Here is a 20,638-nt window from a genome sequence, read left to right as displayed (position 1 = left end):
AAAAGCGGAGCCCGAGTTGCCGGTCTTCATTTTGAGCAAGCGGCATGGTACTTGTAACTTGACAAAAATGTGAATTCAAACAAACTTAATACTTATACAGGTACCAATGCTATAGGAGTGATTACGCTGTCGCCGCGTCGACCTCGCTTTGGGACTCTGACGGGGCACCGGCAGCAGGAGGAGGATCCGATGTTGCGAGGCTCGGCTCGCAGGCCGGGGCCGGGGCGGACCGCTGCAGCTCCACCAACTTGGTCAAGTGCCAAACACCAACCTCCTGTGCATTCAAGGGAAGCTTCTCGCTGAGGCACCACTCCTTTGCCATTTCGATGGTCTTGTACATGTTGTTCCAGCCTTCGCTGCTGCCGGTCAGCCGTCCTCGGGCCAGCAAGTCGCAACCGCACCTTCGTAGCGTGTTCCAGCGCGTGTCCGCAGCCGGCACCTTGAGCGCGAAAATGTCCAGGTTGTCCGTCATGCCGCGGAAGACTTCCTCTTGGAATTCCTCGTGGCTTTGCTCTATTTTAAAGTCAGTTAGCAGACCTGACGGTCCAGCACGGGTGTTTCTCACGTGGTATCAGCAGGATCTGGATGCTTCGCACTTGCTCGGGTACCATGGCTGGTGTTGCGGGCTGCATGTCTCGGTAGGCTGAAGTACTACCCAAACGGCAGCGCCTTTGAATCCTTTTCTACAGCAAGGCAACACAGCCACTGTGTGTGCTTGCCTTGCGTTGCCGCGTCGTGTGCAACGTGTGCGATGCCACACCGATGGAGGATGTTTTCCGGTCTCCGGGGACTTCAAGTTCTGTCTTGACTGGCCACCGGCTATCGGCGCGAGCATTTGCGTCTCCACATACGATCGAGTACTCAGGCTGCCAAAGAGCCTGTCCTGACTCCCAATGGTTGTGACTCTCTGGGACTCCCCACTCCATAACCGTCCCTGTCTTAATTCGCTCACCGGTTCAAGCCCCACAACCTTACGAGTCGATCGCACACACGAAATATGCGAAAGGCACGGCCACTGGCATAGGAAGGACCCAGAAGAGGGAAGAGGCAGCGAAGAATGGGGGCGAGGAAATAGAAGGGGAAACAGCGCTGGTGAAAGCGAGGACGATGTCGATGGTATTAGACTGCAGAGTATGACAGAAACGTACACATTTGTATCGACTTTCGTCCAACCCGTTCCATCCCCGCAGCCATGAACTTGAAAGCTGACACGATAACTTGAAGCGAGGAGCTCGTCTCACGAGCCCCGCCTGTGTGCCCGCTCGCCGCTCGCGTCATTTGTAAGATGTGCGGGTGGTGTCGTTGCGCTTAGTACTCCGGATTCCGGAGTACTAAGCGAGTCCGGAATGAATGTTAGTGAAAGGAGAGGAACGAGGCACTCAACTCACGCATCTGATTCATGAGCCACGAGTATTGCAGTATGTCCCTCGCGGTCGCAGTCAGGGTTGAAGAATGTTTCTAGATAGGCCGGACTGCTTCGTCAATAACGGATGGAATAATTATAAACTGCGGAACAAGACCACCCACTCACATCCCAGCCTTCACCGCGTCACGTCTTGCCGCAGCCTGCCCTCGCTGTCCATACCCTGCGCGCATAAGTGTATTCGCACGGGCGGTTTCGAGGTCGGCCAGCGCTGATATGGGCGGTTCTTGCGCCTGAGAAAAGATACGACTGACTTCAAGTTATGGTCGTGGATAGCAAAAGACACGCACCAACACTCAGAAAACATGCTCTTTTCCTACAGCCCGCTTCAGGTCCACGAAAGATGCAATGCCGGATGTCGGGCCGGGTAGAACGATGGGGAAAGGTAGAGGAATAGTAATAGATGTCTGTGGCGGGAGTTGCAGGGATAGAGAGCCGCTATCTTGAAAGTCATTAGTCGCTCGATACAGACAAGAGTGGACACGCACACGTTTTCGGGCGAAAACGTGGTCATCGACGAAAACCAGAGAGAGACCGTGGGCCGGGAGCAGAAGCGCAGCAGAGTTGCGTGGGTTCGTAATCGCCGCCGAAGCCAGTCTCAGAGGCGGGGATTCGGTGGGGAACTTGAAGACAGGAAAGGTCATCAGCGTTGGGAGGAAGACGTCAAAAGTCACGAGATCACTTACGGCTTTTGCTCCCGACGTCGACAGCGTTCCTTCAACCTTGTAACCAGCCCTTCCAGACAGACACCACTGCAGAACGCAACGCTCACGCTCACGCCCGCGGCGATAGACTTAGTATGTGAGCGACCGCTGCCCCGCTGGTCCTTGCCCAGATGCGGTCCATCCGTGCCGACCTCCAAAATCGCAGACGCCGGATCCAGAGCCAGGGATGCCCCGGTTCGAGTTCGACAACGGCATCGTACACGTCACCATCACTATCCAACAACCGCGTGAGCGCTCTATACCCTTCCCGCTCTGTCTAACCACCCACCGTAGCACTGGATCGCGGGCTCTTGGACAAGGGCTTGAAGGACCGCCTCGACACGTTCCGCACGTTCGTGCCCGCGGGCGACCCGCGCTGGCTCGAGGTCGAAAAGTGTGTGCCCACTGCTCAGTGCCCATGCCCATATGTATTATAGTGCCATCTGACCACTTTTGAGGCTCGGGCTTATGAATCTGGACACAGTTGTTGACCTCGGAATGGCATACTGCTACCGCGACCATAGGCTCACGGACATGGCAGGTATCCTCGAGAATGTTGCTAGGATCGTGCCGCTCGCAACTGTGGCGGGTGTCCTGGAGAATCTTACGCAGACACTGCACGCCATCGAGACGGGTGATATCGGGCCGGGCCCGCCGGCCCGTGTGCACGCGCAGCGCCTGCAGAGGCATCGGATTGGGAGGAGGAGTCCTCCGAAGAGGAGACGGAGCAAGCAAGAGCGGACTCGGAGCGCCATCATGATCCCGAAAATAACCAGAACGTTGTACCTGGTACCGAGCAGGAGGGAGTAATACTTAACAGCGTCTTGGACAACTTGAACCGCGACTCGGATATACTTGCATGAATTTTTCTGAAGCTGATAGAGACAAGTGAATTGACCCCATTCAAGACTAAATCAGGTGGTATAAGACAAGCGGACGAGGCGGAAAGTGTTTGTTCAGCAACTTTGTGCGACAGCGCGGCTCATGGCATTTGGTGAGGAGCCCGTGATGTAATGAGCGTGTTGACAGCGAAGCAGGGAGCTATTGGCCAATATTAACACGTTGTGTCCACAGTGCACACGCACGTGGAAAGCATTTAAACAGGCTGGTTCTTGAGAGCCTGATCAAGCCCTCGCTTTCCGCACCCTCGAGTTCAAGATGCAGTACGACCTCGATAACAAGTTGCTCAATCGTTATATCACACTCAGACCCGGCGAGCCACGTGAAGATCCAGGTAGGAATTGCTGTGTGTTATCCATGTTGTGTTTACTGACCACAGTATATCTCCTCTCCAGCATTGGACTACGAGGCAATCAAGAGGGGCATGGAGTTGAGATTGCAGCGTTTCCGTCGGACGGTGGCGGCGACCGACCGAAGTGGGCACAGGCTAAAAGGTGCGGGCATGTTTGACATTAGTACCCCGCGCGAGCGGCGCTAACTTTCGCTAGCCAAGGCCTCTTCGAGCTCGACAAGGTCGTCGAGATGGGGAGGGCATATTGCCTCGCCGTGGGCGGGTATGTCACGGCGGGCGGCATTATCCAGGTGTACGGGGACAAGATACTTGATATCCAGTTCCCAGACGCGGAGCTCAACGAGCCGAGGGCTATTGTGCATCACGAGGGATATGAGTCGCCGCATGATGGCGAGAGGCGAGGATGAGCTTGAGCAGAGCAATCGGGAGGGCGAGGGCAAGGCCAGGAGCGACAGGAGGGATGACGTTGAGGCCAACGAGCACGGGAAGATTACCAAGACGAAGGCCCGTTGACCAACTCGTCGAAGAGATCGCTCCATTGAGTCACAGGCTTATAGCTTTAGTCTTGTCGAGTTCATTCCAGTCCGACATTGCCTATACTGAGAGACAATGATCATGGACACAGTCTTGTGACAACTATTCGATTCGAGCGAAGAAACGCGAGCTACGCCGGAATACCATTTTATCCACGACTTGAAACAGGCCCGAGTAAGTTATGGTGAAGCTTGCAGCGGGAGAGGAGACCCACCGAGACCAAGGGGGCATGCTCTGAGCGATATACACCAACAGAGTCCCTAAAAAGCGTGGTTTTGCTTCGCCCCCGGGTCGGGGATGGGGATCAGGAGGAGCTTGAAGTTGCTGGGGGAAATAGGGTGCTGTGAGTAATGCAAAAAGCATTACTCACACCGATTTCGAAACCGGTTTCGAAACACCCCCCGTTTCGAAACAGTTTCGAAACCGGCCGGCCGGGGGGGTCTGCTGACAGTCGGCAGCTGGGGACGGGCCCGGGTATGATAATTCCGAGGAGTATGCCATGGGCCAAGGCCAGCTGGTGGCCGAGGCGGCTCCACTGCCGCGGGAACTCACCTGCTTGGCCTTCGGTAGGTGATCGCAGGTGATATTCTGAGGCGATCAAGCCCCAGCGGTCAGGCCCGGGCTGCCCGGAGGATCACGTGTCGGTTTCGAAACCGGGTCGGCTGGCCATCGATTTCAAAACTAACACGTGTTTCGAAACCGGTTTTGAAACCGTTTCGAAACCACCATTACTCACAGCACCCTAGGGGGAAAGCCTCAAGTTCGACGCGCGGGAAAAGCGATTGTGCAGCCTGAAGACTATGTAGGTGAGCAAGGAAGCTGACTAGAGGCAACTTGAACGCACCAGAAGAGCGGGAAGTTCAAGGACTGGAGAGGGAAATGCGGATCATCGCAGCGGATGGAGAGGTCAAGATTGGAGTGTCGTCAGAGAGCGGTAGCGTTTTCTCGGTCTTCGAGCAAAGTGAAGACGCGTTATAAGCCTCGGAGAAGCGATATTGACAACGAAAGTAACAGCAAGAGGTGCGTTTTCCCGTAAAGCCTTGGAAGTTAAGTAGTCAAGTTCATGGACAAATCGTAAGTGTAACCTCGTTTACTTGTCGGCGTAGACTTCCTCAGGAAGACATGTCAGGCGGCCTCGTTTGAAAGTGCTCCGAGAGGCGCAAGGAAGGGCCGAGCGTAACGAACTTCACTTGAACGTTCTCCTCCTCGCATGCTATGGCCATCTTTGCATGGTTAGAGACAAGTTTGGGGATGTATTTTGAGCCCTCACGCACCAACAGACCGACATGAGACCAGCAAACGGCAAGATGAAGCTTTCACCTTGGTGTCGAGACGAGAGTCGCGAAAGGAGCTGTCAAAGTCACGGGATCATTTGCGGCTTTGCTAGCGCTTCACCTCCCATAAGGCCGCCCTGCTCGAAACACGCCTCAACGTTCGCGCTCAACGTACAACGTACTCGCAGGCTGCTGTAGAACCTAAAGATGCGCCTGCCGGCATAGTCTCAAGCTCCACCAACGATTCGCAAATTCCCAGACACGCGACGGATGCTTCGCTGGCTCTGGTCCGGGCCCATAGTCATTCTGGCTTGAGAAATGCGACAGCTGGCGTCTCCGGAGAGGGACGGGTGCGCCGTGATTCGGAGAGATGACTAGGGCTTGGTTTTCCTGGTATGTCCTATTTGTCAAACGAGACCTGTCCTTCCTCCCTTTGACTGACGTTTTCTCGTCGCAGATATTCTCCAAATCCTTCTCATCGTTGTCACCACATCTTTTCGAGCGACACACTGTTGATTCCCTCGACAAGCAGAATGCTATGATACTCGTATTGGACGACGGCCACCCGCGACACTGTCCCAGTCGGAGAGGAAGATATAGTCGCTGTCAGAAACGACTCACGAGCCCCCTTCGTGCGTGTCCTTGCCCCCTTTCTATCGCCTTCGCCAATGTTAGCAGGCTAGTCAGGCCCTACTGTCATGGCTCCAAGGATGAAGGACTAAAAGAGTGGAGTAACTCGTACTGGTGCGTGTTGTCCCATGGCCAGCGATGAACATTCATATCTTTTCTAAAAGCATAGACACCAGAAGCGGGACATCTCGGGAATTGGATACTGTGTCGACAAGCGGCAAGGTCATCCTCCGAATCGCGTCCGCGAAGCCCATCTTAGTTTGCTCAACACTCCTTCCATCTCCTCATCCGTCTCCCGGCGCTGCATTCGAGAAAGACACGCAAAAGAGGCTCATCGTTTCCGACACATTCGATATCCATCCCCAACAACCTTGTAAAACAGGAATACCCACCATCCTTCCACGTTTTTTATCCTCCTCTGAACCGACAAGACCATCTATCGCAAGCCTTGGGGCCAGCGGGCGCCTTGTGGTTTTCCCCCGAATGTCACGTGATATTACATCCGAGAAACGACGTTTTGCCTCTGCTTCCGCATCACATTCCGCTATATAAACTGTATCTCGTGGTGCAGTACAAGCCTCCGAGGCCAACCAATTCTTTTGGGGCGCTTTCATCAGCGGGAAGGCCTTCGTCGACACCGTTTTCGCCAAGGTCGCCACTTTTGCTACAATCAAGCATATGGCTGTCTTGACAGCGACGCGGTCTTGATAACATGTCTCTCGTTGTGCCAAAACACATACCCTTCCACCCCCAGATGTCTTCGACAAGATATTGGTCGCATGTCGTTGCTCTGGCGTCGTTTGGGGCTGGAAATTGTTGTTTGTGGGCCTAACATGAGTGGCGAGCCGGTGCATCGGGATTCTTTGTCCTCTTGCTCTTGATCTACTTGCCAATGTAGCTGCTTCCGACGGTTACGAGGGTCTGTTGGAAGGCCGAGAAAACGCGACCTCTTCGATGACGCTCCCATCTCATCAGTCAACCTCTCCATTTGCGTTTCCCCCTCCAGTCTTCGAACTGCCAGCTCCCCCGGGCGCTGCCTCTACTCAGCTTGTCTTTTCTCCTGCGTGGTCCCGCCGCTGGCTGATGGTATTTTCCACGCCGATCTTGAGGCTTTTCCGAAACGGGCCAAGCAAAGCCACTATTGTCAGGACTTCGTTGGCGTATATCGCCCAGAGCATGGCACCTTGGTCTTGGTGAGTCTCTTCTCTCCCGCTACGAGCTTCACAATAACTTACTCGAACCTGTTCCAGGTCGTGGATGAAACCGTCGATTCTGGGCCGCCGGGCGGAGCTGGCGCTTCTTTGCTTGCATCAAAGAATAATCGTTGAAGACTGTGGCCATGCTCGTTGGTGAGCGTTATCTCTTGGAACAACGTATGAATATACGCAATGATGATATTGAACGAACTACACTATAAACCGGTCAGAGGAGTGATCCCTTCGAGTCGCCTTGGCTTCATCAATGCGCCTTCGTCTTACTAATCTTCTCGTGGTCGTTGCCCGCAACGTCAGCCTTCCTGTCGCTCCTGGCCTTGCCCTCGCCCTCACAATTGCTCTCGTCAGACTCATCCTCGCTCTCAGTCTCGCTCTCCCCCATCATGCGGGGACTCATATCCCTCGTGATACACACGGGGCCTCGGCTTGTTGATTTCGGCGTCTGAGAACTGAATGTCAAGTATCCTGTCCCCAAATGCCTCGATAATGCCCTCCGCGGTGACCAACCAGCCCTTGCGGTGGCAATGCGCCGTGCCCATCTCGATGACTTTGTCGAGTTCGAAGAGGCCTTCGCTAGTGGGGGTATAAGCGCCGCTCGCGCGGGTTGTGGCAAACATGTCAGTCACCTGTCTGCCTGTGCCCACTTCGGGTCGGTCGGCTCCACCGTCCCACTGAATCGAGTTGAATACGACGATTGTGTAACTTTATATCGCGGGGTAGCATCTTGACCTCGAGGGTACAGAAAGCGAAAGCTTGATCAGGCTCTCAAGCACCAGCCAGTTTAAATGCTCTCCAGGTGCGGACACAACGTGTGTTCGCGAAGCGCTATTAATATTCACCTCCTGATTGGAATCAGCCATCTCCGTTTCGCTGCTCCTCACTCCCAACTCTGAGATGTCCATCAACATATCCTTACTGGACCTGGATCTCGCTGAAATTCGTGGATGGCGACGCACACGTAAGAAACAATCTCTCAGACTGTTGTTTAAGACTCCGACGTCCGAGTCTAACCATTGTGATCAGCTTTGGATCGTGCAGTCATCGAGAAGGGGATGCAACAGACGATTAGACACTTCCGCCGCTGCGTACCCGACATGACAGATCCACGCTGGGCAATGGTACAAAGGTCTGTCCTCTGCCTACAAACAACTCATGCAGCTGGGCCTTACATCCAGTAGGCAAGACCTTTACAACGTGGAAACTGTCATCAGGCTGGAAGTGGCAAGGTGCAACGAGAGACTTCTGCTTGCCAATGAAAGAATCATCATCCAGCTGTACGAGGAGAGGCTAGCCGAGGACCTCAGGTTTAACTATGAGATGCCCTCAGACGGCAAGGGCAAGAACAAGGCAAAGGACATTGGTGAGAGTGAAAGTAGTGGACAAGGCAATGAGGGCGAGGACCAAGGCGAGGACGTAAAGGATGCTTGATTTTTGAGCGACCCCCGGGCAGTTGATTACTAAGAGATACATACTAGTATTAAGTAGTTCACGATTGTACTACTGTAGTATTTTACTCAATTCGCATGTCACATGTCACACCTGTCAATTTATGCGAAATTTTTTCATATGTCACAGCAAATCTTCCAAAATCCCTTCCCAAAATGGTAATTTATCCCAATTTTCCGCGCCTGTGGCGCTGAAAGTTGCCTAATTAGACAATTTGATGCCATCATACGAATTGCGAATTTCGTATGCGATGTCACACCAAAAATGGCATTCGGATTGAGTAAAATACTACAGTAGTACACCAATGACGAGAAACTTGGACGATCTGGAGATTAGCCATCCACTCTGCTCTCCACCGTCCGAGTTAGTACTGATCCTGTTAGCAGTCCAGGTTAGGTCCCGATAGACGCCGCAAATCAGGCAAATAGTAGCCCTTAACCCATTATTTTCAAGTTGCTTCCCGGAGAAACGGTTTTTAGGCATAATAAATCAACGCGTTGGAGTCACTTTTGTTCGTTAAGGCAACTCGGCAGCGTACGACCAGGCTCCCATAACAAAGGAGAACTGGAGCCTGAATTTCGGTAGTGCCGCCTCCAACGCGGCGCGGAACGACTCGCGCAAGCGAGTTAGTTTGTTCCCGCTCTTCAGCAGCTTCGGCGAGACTTGTGCGTGAAGACGGAAGTGGATGTCCTCTACTAGACAGGCGTCGAGGCCACGGACGGGTAGGGCGGCGGCATCGTGCCAGATATCGATTGGTGTGGAAATGGGTGTAAAGAAAATGACAGTGAGCGACACTGCCGGGAGTTGGGCGAGGGTTTCGGCAAAGCGCATGGGGAGGTAGCGGCGGGTGCCGCGATCGTAGCGGAGCGTGACCCAGCGCAAGTAGGGTAGGTTGGAGAGACAGGGCGAGGCTTGGGTGGAGCCTATGATGATGTCCAATGTCGTTACTGTAGAAGGGACAAATGGGAGGAAAGCAGAAGGGTTGTGGCTCGTTCTGGTTGAGCTGTATGGCAGGCATGAGAGCTCCTTGAGAGTGGCAGCTTTCGGTAGCGCTTGAAGGATTTCGAGACTGCAGTCTTGAAGGATGAGTGTTTGTAAGCGCGGCTCGACGCCCGGCTCGTCATCATCGACATCACACTCTTGTAGCGACCCCGAGAACGACAGGACACGCGCAAAATGCATCGCAGCGGAAAGTATCGCTCGCGGCAGTTGGACGACACCAAGAAAATGGAGTCGGTCCAGCGATGGACTACCGGTGATGAGTTTCAGGATTGCTGACTCTTGGTACATCGACATTGAGTCCCAGTCGAGTGACACCCCGGCAATAGCGACGCGTTCGACGCCGGAAATGGTGGCCAGAATGCGAGTGAGCTCGCCATCTTCATCTTCCCTAACAGGAAGGTCGAAAGTGAGTTCACGAATGTGTCGCCCCAGATGGGGCGAGACAGCCATGATTTCCACCATAGTCGGAATGTTAGCTGTGGGAAGCAATGTCGACTTGAATGCCTCTTTTGCAACCGCACTAGACAGGTCGGGTTTGTCTTTTCTTCGTTTTAGCCACATAGACCGAAATATATGGCGTTGCGCGGCCAGATAGAAGTTCCCATTCACCAGAGAACATGAAATGAGAGCACTTCGCTCGCCCGAGAGGTTTTCGACTATGACTTCGATGAGTTCTGCAGGAATAGCGGGTCGTGACATCCGCGTTTGGAGCAAGATGTGGTTTGCAGTCAACCACCATCATCATCTCCAGCTTTCGCGCCTCCTCCACTTACCATGGCTCTCTACGCCCTTCATACGAAACACGGAACCAGCTCAGTTGTACCGCACCCGCTCACCAGACGAAGTTGGAAAAGCGCAGCGGGTTACCACCAGCCTAGCTGTTTGAAACTAGCCACCAATCCGGTTGCTGGTGAAGCTATGCTCGCCATGTTGGCAAAAGCATCCAACTCTTATGCGTAATGGACAGGGGGACATGCATATGGTCTTTCTTTCGTGCGTAATCTGACCAGCCTCCGAGGATATCGACTGAAATCTACGACCACAGTACCACCAGAGTATCAAAGCTCCCACTCTCGCCTTTTAGACTTACCCCCGCCCTTCCACCTCCCTCGAAAGCCCCGCGGAGCCACCCGACCAAATTCCCTCACCCTCCTACCTGACCTGGACACGATTCGGTCCAACCGCACTCGTTCACCATACGAAGTTACACCATGAAGAAGAACAAAACGGCAAATGCTACTTTGACGGGCGATACCAGCCGCTATCGGTCCGCTTTCTGCAGGTAAGCAGTTGTGTGGGCTTCATCGCGACAAGGCGCTGATATGTCTAGTCTGTCGTCGCTTTCTTCGTCTCAAGGAACCGAGCTCCAGCTTCCGATTCATACAAGTCTTCGATGGAGGAAAAGTGCATAGAGTCTTTCTCGGTGCGTCATCCGACCAGCCTCAGAATACAACGCCTGAAACCTCTCCAGGACGACCACTTCAAACCTGTGGTCAACAAGAGTGGGAGAGGAATCAAATATTAGTAGCGGTCATTGCTTCTCAAGACGTGTTTCAAGGAGTTCTCCGATATGTGGCTTGGAGGGTGTCGACTTCGGAAGATTCTTGCTGTCTGTCTATCTCAACACGGCACAGTCTCCCTCGCAGCCCTGCTCAGATTCTCTTTTGCATATAGGTCTACGCCACCGTATGCTGGTCTCGCCTGAGATATGAGCTTAAAGTTCTCTCTTCCCCGCGGTCGTCTTGGCAGCGGGCTGGCTAGTATTGAAGGTGATTCGTCTACATATCTTCAATATAATTTATCTTCTCCTTTTTTTGCCAATGAGCTTATGAACCCCCTTTCGTGTACACAGTTGGGTATTTTGCTGCAATATTTTGTTTAAATCGATGGTTTTGCTGAACAAATCGGATTGTTTTAGACCGAGAAAAAGACACTGCGGGTATAGGCTGTGGTACAAACATGGCTTCTAGCAATTAGATACTCTCTTTTCCCTCAGTACTAGTATGGTGACCAGCATTCTGATTTTTGGAGTTACCGTCTGAATCGGGCTGGCTTGTGTTTCGAGGCCCGCTGGTGTTCTTGCGCTGCGCTCGTCTTGACAACCTCTCTCGTCTTCAGACCCTGAATCCTCCTCCCAGTCGGATTCTTCTGCTGCACGTGCACGCGCTGGTGGGCCAGGACCAATATCACCTCTCTCGATGGCATGCAGTGTCTTGGTAAGATTCCCGAGGACACCTGCCACGGTGGCGAGCCTGGTAAGATTCTCGAGGACACCTGCTACGCTGGCGAGCCTATGGTCGACGTCGCGGTAGCAATATGCCATTCCCAATTCGATGACAGTGTCCAGATCCTTGAGCCCGAGCCTGGTGGGGGTTACTAAGAAGTGGTCGGCCGTGTGTTATGGGCACACACTTTTCAACTTCGAGCCAGCGCGGGTCCCCCGCGGGCACAAAGGTGCGGAACGTGTCAAGTCTGTCCTGCAAGCCTTCATTTATGAGCACGCGATCCAGTGCTGCAGTGTGTGGTTAGACAGGGCGGGAGCTTGAAGACTGTAGGCTGCTCACGGGGTTGTTGAAATTGAACGGTTATGTGTACGATACCGTTGTCGAACTCGAACCGGGGCATGTCGGGAATTCCTGGCTCTGGATCCAGCATCTTAGATTTTGGAGGTCGGGACTCGGCACAGGACAGACCCACGGGATAAGCATAATAGTCTAAGACCGCATCGCGAGGACCAGGCAGGCAGCGGTCGCTCACCGAGTCACTATATCGCCGCGGGCGTGAGTGAGCCCGTTGTCGCCTCTACAGTCCTGTTTGCGTGAGGGGGCTGGGGAGCACCAGGTTACAAGCAGAGTTGTCGAATTGTCGACGTCAGGGAGAAGATGCCAAAGTCACGAGACCATTTGCGGCTTTCACCCAACTTTCACCACCCTTCCATGCCTCCTTGCTCAAAACACGGTTCAACTTCAACGCTCAACGGACAACGCACTCGCAGGCCGCCGTAGAATTCGAAGATGCGGTTGACTGTGTAGTTTCAAGTCCCGCCAACGATTCGCAAATTGCCAGGCGAACGACGCTGTTGGCTCTGGTCCCGGTCCATAGTCATTTCTGGCTTAGGCCACGCGTCGCTAGACAACCGACAGCCGTTGACTCCGAGTGGGACGGGTGGGCATGATTCGTAGAACGACGAGGGCTTGATCCTCCTGGTATGTCAAATTTGCCCACTTGTCCTTCCTCCCGTTTACTGACGTGTTCTTGAGGCCGATAGTCTTTCTTCGTTTTGAGCTGCAAAATGCCCATGAAGTCAGTTATTGGACTACGACGACCACCCGCGACACTGTCCCGGTCGAAGAAGAGGCCAAAGAGAGGGTACAGGCAAGCGTTGTCGGGAACGAGGCCCCCAGTGCGTGTTCTTGCCTATATCTATGGCCTTCGCTAATGTTTGCGCAGCAGCTGGGCAGGGCATACTGTCAAGGCTCCAACGATGACCAAGGACCAAGAGAAGGGAGCAACTCGTACTGGTATGTGTTATCCTATGGCTAGCAATGAACAGTGGTACTTACTTTGGAGGCGTAGGATGCCCCAAGCGAGGAATCTTACCCGCTGAATGCGATGTCGACAAGCAGCAAGGCCATTATCCGGCTCGCGTCCGCAAAACCCCTCTTAGTCTGCTTAACATCCTTCCATCCCCTCATCCACCTCCCCGCGTCGCATCCGACAAAGACACCCAAAAGAAGCTCATCGTCGTCGAAGCATTTGACCTAATGCCAGCCACCTTTTCGTTGTGGTTTCTTTCGACAAGGGCCTTTGCGGCGTACATCCATTCCAAACAACCCTCTGAGGCCGGAATACCCACCATCCTTCCACGCTTTCTCCCTTCCGAACCGACAAGACTATTATTTATCGCACCTTTATCATTCCTCGAAATCACGTGACATCACATCCCAAAGACAGCGTTTTGCCTCCGCTTCTACACCACATACCCCTCTATAAACTGTATCTCGTGGTGCGGCACAAGCCTCTGACGACAACCAATCCTTTTGAGGCACTCTCACAGACGGGAAGGTCTTCGTCGACACCGTTTTTGCCAAGGTCACCACTTGTGCTGCAACCAGGCATACGGCTGTTTTGACGGCGACGCGGTTTCGATGACCTGTCTCTCGTTGTGCCAAAGAACATGCCCTTCCAGTCCCAGATGTCTTCGGGAAGATATCGGTCACGCGTCGTTCCTTTGGAGCCGTTTGGGGGCTGGAAATTGTTGTTTGTGGGCCGAAAATGGGTGGCGAGCCGGCGCGTGGTTTTTTTTTTCAACTAAGAGACTTGGGAAATGTGGCCACATGTTTCTTCAATGTGTCGGCCGGCGAGAAGCCCTTCAACTGGATTCGAGGTCGAAAGGATATGTAACACCAATTTGCGGTGTCGTCCGACGACTATGCCAATGGTATTCTTGGTGAGAGGCTTTTCTCTCTTAGTGTGCTCGGCATTTGCATTAATGTCTATCTCTCTCAGTTGCGATTGCGATAACCCGGGTTAACTTGAAGCCCACAACACTAGCATTCACATTTCACCCTCCACAAAATGGTCCATTGTCGTGCGTCTGATACTGTGTTGCCGTCTCTTCAAGCTCGCTAACATCGAAAATAATAGTGCCCTCGCTTTCCTGAGGAAGCTCTTCAGCATAACATGATCCGCCTTCCTTTTTTTCGACAACAGAATACGTTAGTTTTTACGGCTCACCTCGAGCGTGTCGCTCACATTCTGCAGGATTCCAAGTGTACATATCTCGCAGATATCGATGAATACTCTGTAAGAAGCAGTTTTACTACACAATCAAACCGATTTCGAAAGACATGCATATGCGGATGAGAGCAGAATGAAACGGCTATTCGTTGCCTTGCGAACGTTCATCTCCGAGTCAGCATTGTTGCTCTCGTCCCCTCCCTCGTTAGCGGCCTTTCCCACTCTCGGTCTCGCTCGCAGCTTGAGGCCCGTTGTCGGCGCCATCTCCCGAGTCAGAGCCCACACTCTCAATGTCTGAGTCTTCGACACCGATAAGTCGGATATTTCGTAAGCGGGTCCTAAGAGCTTGCACAATGCCTTCTGCATTAACAACCCAGCCATTAGTGCGGCAATCAGCTATGCCCAGTCTGATGACGGTGTCGATGTTGAAGAGATCTTGCCTGGTCAGCGGTCAGCGGTGGAGGGGCAAGGCCGAGCGATGTGGGCGCATAGCTGCGCAGCTCTCGCCAGCGTGGGTCGTTGCGAGGCACGAGTTCGTGGAACAGACCGATAAAATTGTCCATGCCCGTCCGGATCGCTGCCCGATCCAGCGCTGCAGTGGTCAGAGAGGCAGAAGACAGTGGCAGGGTGTGTTTCTTACTGCTTTGTTGGACTTGCACTTGAACTCGAATGGAAGCCATGTGCAGGAAACTGCTCAGGTTGGTGAAGAGGTCGTGTGCAAAAGTGGCCCGGGTTATCCCAGGTGTTGAGTTAAGAATAGAAATTATAGAAGATTTACTGTCTGCGTTTCTGTGGCTTGTCCTCAATGAACTGCGCATAATACTACAAGACTCTATTTTTAAACTCTCAGATGGTAACCAGCAACGAGCGGAAGATGTCTGAAGATGTCGATTGGAGCCTGACGCCAATTATTTACTGTCACTCGGAGTTGTATTTTGGTAAAAGAAGTGAATACATAGTTGTTGTCTACCCGCAGAAAGAGCAATCCTTTAATCAACATTTGCTTGGGCATCCAGAGCGCCGTTGCCGGTTCGCCTGGGCCTTATCTACCTCCTTCACTCTCGCCGATGTTCTCCTCTTTATGCCGCTTGTTATTGCCCTTCGCGCCCAGACCGTTCTCGTCAAACCCGAGGTCTAGCAGCCTCTTCTCGTACAGATATACGATGGTAGCTTCATTGGCAAGCCACCTGTTCGCATTGCACTGGGCGACTTCCAGGCTGATGACAGTCTCTACGTCGTAGAGGTTTTGTCTAGTGGACATGAAAGTCATTCGGGTCTCGAGCATTGGCATGTGGGCACAGACCTTTGGACCTTCAGCCAGTGTGGGTGGGTTGGAGGGAAGCATCTGCGTAAGTAGGTAAGCACGTTGTCCATCCCGTCCTCGATTTCGGCGCGATCCAGGGCTACGAGGGACATCGTGTCAGAGAGATCGTCGCAAGTAACAGTTGTTTCCTACGTGTGCTGCGCGCTCTGAGTTCAGCGAGCACAAGGTCCCGCAAGGATATGTTGATGGTCATGGCGGCGGGCAGGTCGCTTGACGAGCACCAGCAGGTTTAAATGCCTGTTTCGTGGACACTGCGTGGGTTTTCGAAGGACACTGAGGCACCTCGTGGAATAGGACCGATCCCTACAATTGGTTCCGAGCAGGCCAGCACCATGACGCTAACCTCGAGGCGACTGCGGCTTTCATAGTCATGAAGACATGGGCATTTCGCTGCTCGGACTTGAAGTCGATTGGCCTCACTTGAATTAACGGAAGCCGATTGGATGGAGGCAGATTTCGTTGCGTGGATTTGGTTTCGTGAACGTCGGCCAAGACAGCAAGCATGCCTGCCTCGGGGCTATTTAGACAACAAAGTCTCTTCGTTTTCGTTGGCAAGGTCGGCCTCGGATGTACTGACCAGAACGAATAACGACCCTGTGATACCAGATATGCTGGAGAACGAGGACCTCACATCGAGACATTGTCGCCGATAACGCACAAATGCGCAAAGGCAGGAGCACCGGCTCGACAAGGATATTAACGAGAAACGAAGAATAGTTTTTGGGAATGTGTATGATGCTAGGGGTCGAATAGATATACTAAGATGAACTGCACATTGTTCGTCAACGGTTTGAAGGCAAGAGCGAAGTGAGACTCACCAGAACGCATGACAAAACTCCATGAATACGACTAGGACATCCACCGACAACTCTCCCCCCATTCGAAAGCAGCACATGCCACAGACCACGACCAGAGCTGTTGTCGACGAATTTCGTGTGCATGATCTTGGTCGGTGCCATCTCCGGCTTTCGATGGCCGTTTTCAAAGCGAAAGACGTGGTATTTGCGCAGACGGCTGTGTCGTTTTGGACGGCAGTAAGGGAAGGAGGGCTTCTTGGTCGCGAATAGCGGAGGGTGCTAACAGGGAGGAATGTTATCGCTGAACGTTTTGGGGTGCGAGGTCAAAGGAGAAACGTTTGTTGGGGTATGACAATAGGCTCGTTTGGCGAGAGGCAGAGTTGATTCGCCTGGAAATGGTGTGTATGCGGCCAAGGGTCTTGCGAGACATTGCACGCCTGATATTCGTCGCGCTAAAGTTGTTGCGCGGGCTCATCCGGAGAGCGAGAGTCAGACAACATTTAGCCGGAGTGAGGAATAAGAGTGCTGAGTGCCAGAAAGAGCTAGGATAACGCACCAATTCCCTGAAGCAACTCGCCAATACTAGTACCATTCCTCCTCCTCCGTCTTCTTTAGGCCCTTCTCTCCGTGGACCATGCCCTCTTGAAGCAGCATAATGGTCTTCAACCCCCTCGCGGGCGCGGTTCGAGCTGGAGAGACGCAGGCTTGGTCGACGACATGATAGAGCAGAGGAAGAACGGGTGCGTGATGTCACAGCCATCCTGCTTTGGTTTCGCCAAACGACACAACATCGCAAACTTGTATGCTGCTGGGATAGAGTCTTCTCAAACCGCTGTTGCCCTCGGAACGGGAAGGTTTCGACAGCTACTCTGGCCAACGAAGATGTCGAATTTCCAAAAGTACTTCGAATGGAGGCGTGAAGTCCACCTGGGCTGGTTAGGTGCGTGCTTGGTCTCCCGCGGGATTATACTGAAGGGTCGTGTAGCTTATGGAGCTGCTTCAACGCGCTGTTTCGACGGGGAGACTGGAGCTGACTAGATAGAGGTCATTATGCTGGCTGAAGGTCCGTTTGCCAACCCTCTTCTCCCCGCAATGGTCACCGTTGCCCTTTCTGTTTGCGGCGGAAGCCCGTTGAAATGCGAATGCGCATCTGCAGAAACTCGCGGTCGCTTTCGCTTGAATACCTCCACCCGCAACGAAGTATGCTGACCCGCCTTGGATACAGCGACAAACGGGAGTGAAGTAACGAACGGGTCGAAGGGCTACATCCCAGGTACTTAAGTAAGTCTGCGCTGACTCTTCCTGCTTTTGACTGAATCTAATTGCCGCAGACCATCTAGGACCTTGTCGAGCGGCATAGGCTCTGGACACCTGCAAACGAGTATCACTCCGGCCATGCAAGCGGTATGACGAGCTCATCTCGGACAAGACCACGGCGGACGGATGTGCAAAGGAGCTTACGGGGAGAATACTAAGAGAAGATGATGTTGGCTAGGCTAATGCAGCTGCGGGACTTCGGTGCGTGGTTCTGTTTGTCTCTGCTATTTCGCTGCTTTTGGGGAACAACAATTCACTACCAACTAGATCTACACGTTGTAAACGATCGAAAATAGTCAAAATCATAGCAAATCATCAATCGATACCCTTGCCCCGGAGCTCCCTACGTTCCCATGTGTTCCTCGAAGGATGTCCGTTTGGCATCAAGACTGGGACTTGCAATTGGTCCTGCAGGTGCTTCAAGTCGCCTAGGTCCTTGTCGGAGATCGCCGACGATGCACAGTCAACAACGAATCGGCTCAGCTTCATTGTGTGTCGCACTCCTGCAGACAGCGCGTTGGCGACACGCATGGCAAGGCCGTCCACGAATGGACCGATCTCAATCGTCAGAGAGGATGCTTTTATTGAGGTTGATTTCCCTTCCCTTGGCTGGGGTACCACAAGTGTCAACGACTCGAGATTAGGTAGGAATGCAAGTTGGGCAAAGTCGGCTGCGAGGAGTTTGCCGCTTTCGGCGTCCATGTCAAAGAGACGGAGGACAAACTCTTGGGTTGAGTGGAACACTGGGGAATTGCGAGAAAACACAAGGGATTGAATGACCTTGTAGCTCCAGGTCGATACGATGAACAGAGATAGAATATTGGCGTTGGAACGAGTGAGGCAGGGGTGGTCCGGGTGGATATACGACTTCACATCCTTAAAAGTGAAATACGATAGATGAAGAGTCTTCAGGGCTGGCAGCGTCAGGTGTGGTAGAACACAAGCACTGTTTTCTTCCAGCAACAACAAGGTCGACAAGTACGGCATGGTAATGGTCGACTCGGGTTCCCAATAATCTCGGCGTCCGACTCGGGATTGCGCACAAGGGTAAGTAGAGAGAGTTCTTCCAGCATTAACAGTTCTGGAAGGATCAAAATGACGTCCAGGTATTGTGCGGGACCATTAACGGTCAGCTTGCGCAGCCGTTGTGTGGGGATTGCGAACTGCGAGATCGATAGAATGTTTGAGACAGCCAATTCGCGGAGATGAACAGCACTTTGAAAAACGTTCCGTTGACTGCGACTGTTGTTAAACCTATCGATATTTGGAATGTCAAGTGTAAGTTTTGTCAATTGAGGGAAGTCGAAATCAAAGGGCACGAATACTGGTAGCGAGGTAGCCCTACGGAATGTGGCTTCGTATAGGTCGAAGGCATTAAACCCGGCCTGTAGATGTGCTTCAATCCACTGTGAAGCAGAGTCAAAGACGCCGCGGGGAAGACGATCGGGGACCAAGTCAAACCCGGTAGTTGAGAGCGTGATTGGTAAGCCTTGTGCGCGCTGGAGAAAATGCTGATGAAGAGTATCACAATGATTACTAAAGCGAATGAAATAGCAGGTCCTTGTCCACAAATGCGGGTCCGCGATAGCCACAGCGCGCCACCGCTGAGATACCGCAGTGAGCCGCAAGAGGGCAACATCGACTTGAGTTCGTGGCGCCGAGAACACAACCGCAGCGAAGATCTTGCACAGAATCTCCGGAGGGAGCGTGTCCACAGGGTAAACCACAGTTTTAAGCTGCTCTTCGATGACATCCCGCCGGTACTTCAGGGAATCGATCGTTTTCTTGATCTGTTCTGCCTCTTGTCGGAGTCGGGCAATGGTCATGGAGTCCAGCGGATTCTCTGGTTGGCGGCGCTCGCGAAGCCCAAGAGAAGCTAGTGCACGTGAAGCTTCAGCGTAGTACTGCTCCACTGTGAATTCATGGTCTGAATCGTCGTTGTCGGACATGAGAGAGAGAGTGTGTGTGACTAGCGTCACCATCGATGAGGCGTCGAAGACTAAAGATAGTAAAAATTCTAGGAACCAGAGATTGATTGAATCAATGCATACAAGAGAGTGCGCTGAGTGGAGAAGGAATAGGTAAATGAAGACGGTGTGGCGGTTTTGCAGTAGTGTGGGGTTGCTGTATGTAGTAGTGGGGGAAGGAGGGAAGAGATATAATGGATGCGCAAGCTGAAGCTTGCCCAACGCAAATTCTACCGTGTGCCCACAGAAGAGAATGAGAAGACATGTCGATAGCATTGGAGTCGTCGAAGAGTACAGCACAGTACTACAAGTGCGTTTCAGTGGAACTGGGCAGTGCGGATAGTGGAAAATATGCTACTTCAACAAGCGATGAGGTCGACGTTCTACCAGGCAGCAAAACCGCAGGTGGCGAGGGATTAGAGTATGAAAGCAGGCTTGTTTTGCGAGCTTGTAAATAGTGTGTATGGGGGCAAGTGTCTTGCGGGACATTGCACTCTTGATATTCGTCGCGCTGAAGTTGCTGCGGCTGAGCAGAGGCGGGAACGAAGCACTAAAAGACGTACCATCGACAGAATCGCATTCTTGTCCACCCATGCTTACTCCTCCAGCTATGCGTCGTCCTTCCCTCCAATTGTGCCTTGCGGGGTTTGCAGGCCAAGTACGTGCAGAGTGGATACTGCAGTCGCGAGGAGTTCCGCCTCGCGCTGAGAAAGGCGTGTATATTGAGTGAAGATTTCAGTGCCCAATGCTGACATGTCGTTGGTGTATGCGAGACGTGGGGGGCAATGCAGAGCTTTTCTAGGCCCCGATGGTGGCAGGGATGTATCAGGGGCCAGAGCTTGGTGTTATGGGAGTAAGAGGAGGAGAACGTGCATGGACATTGGAGAGTTGGGTGAAAGACAGATTTAGCGGTCGGTCGGCAACGACAAGAGAACGAATTTCACGCACCATTCGAGCTCAAATTCCACTCTTCCATTTGAATCCCTCCAAACGAGCTGCGCTTCCCGCAGGAGG

At 52.8% G+C, this 20,638-nt stretch overlaps 2 protein-coding genes across 2 annotated transcripts; both read right to left on the bottom strand.

The window, feature by feature from the left end:
• Nucleotides 1–15,261: 15,261 nt before the first annotated feature.
• On the bottom strand, nt 15,262–15,736 carry MIND_00000700 (uncharacterized protein; the record flags this gene model as incomplete). Its single annotated transcript, XM_037356983.1, has 3 exons — nt 15,262–15,469; nt 15,523–15,622; nt 15,676–15,736. 3 exons carry the CDS (start codon nt 15,734–15,736, stop codon nt 15,262–15,264), a joined length of 369 nt encoding a protein of 122 aa, XP_037224893.1.
• A 2,236-nt stretch (nt 15,737–17,972) lies between these two features.
• On the bottom strand, nt 17,973–20,190 carry MIND_00000600 (F-box domain-containing protein; the record flags this gene model as incomplete). The annotated part of the gene is made up of 5 exons (XM_037356982.1): nt 17,973–18,571; nt 18,640–19,656; nt 19,709–19,928; nt 19,983–20,135; nt 20,188–20,190. The coding sequence occupies 5 exons, from the start codon at nt 20,188–20,190 to the stop codon at nt 17,973–17,975; spliced, it is 1,992 nt and encodes a 663-aa protein (XP_037224892.1).
• Nucleotides 20,191–20,638: the final 448 nt, after the last annotated feature.

The sequence above is a fragment of the Mycena indigotica genome (assembly GCF_014461135.1).
Source record: "Mycena indigotica strain 171206Taipei chromosome Unknown Mind.scaff0001, whole genome shotgun sequence".
NCBI classification, from domain to species: Eukaryota; Fungi; Basidiomycota; class Agaricomycetes; order Agaricales; family Mycenaceae; genus Mycena; species Mycena indigotica.
The sequence above is the reverse complement of the archived record's forward strand: the minus strand, read 5'-3'. Positions and strand labels throughout refer to the sequence as shown.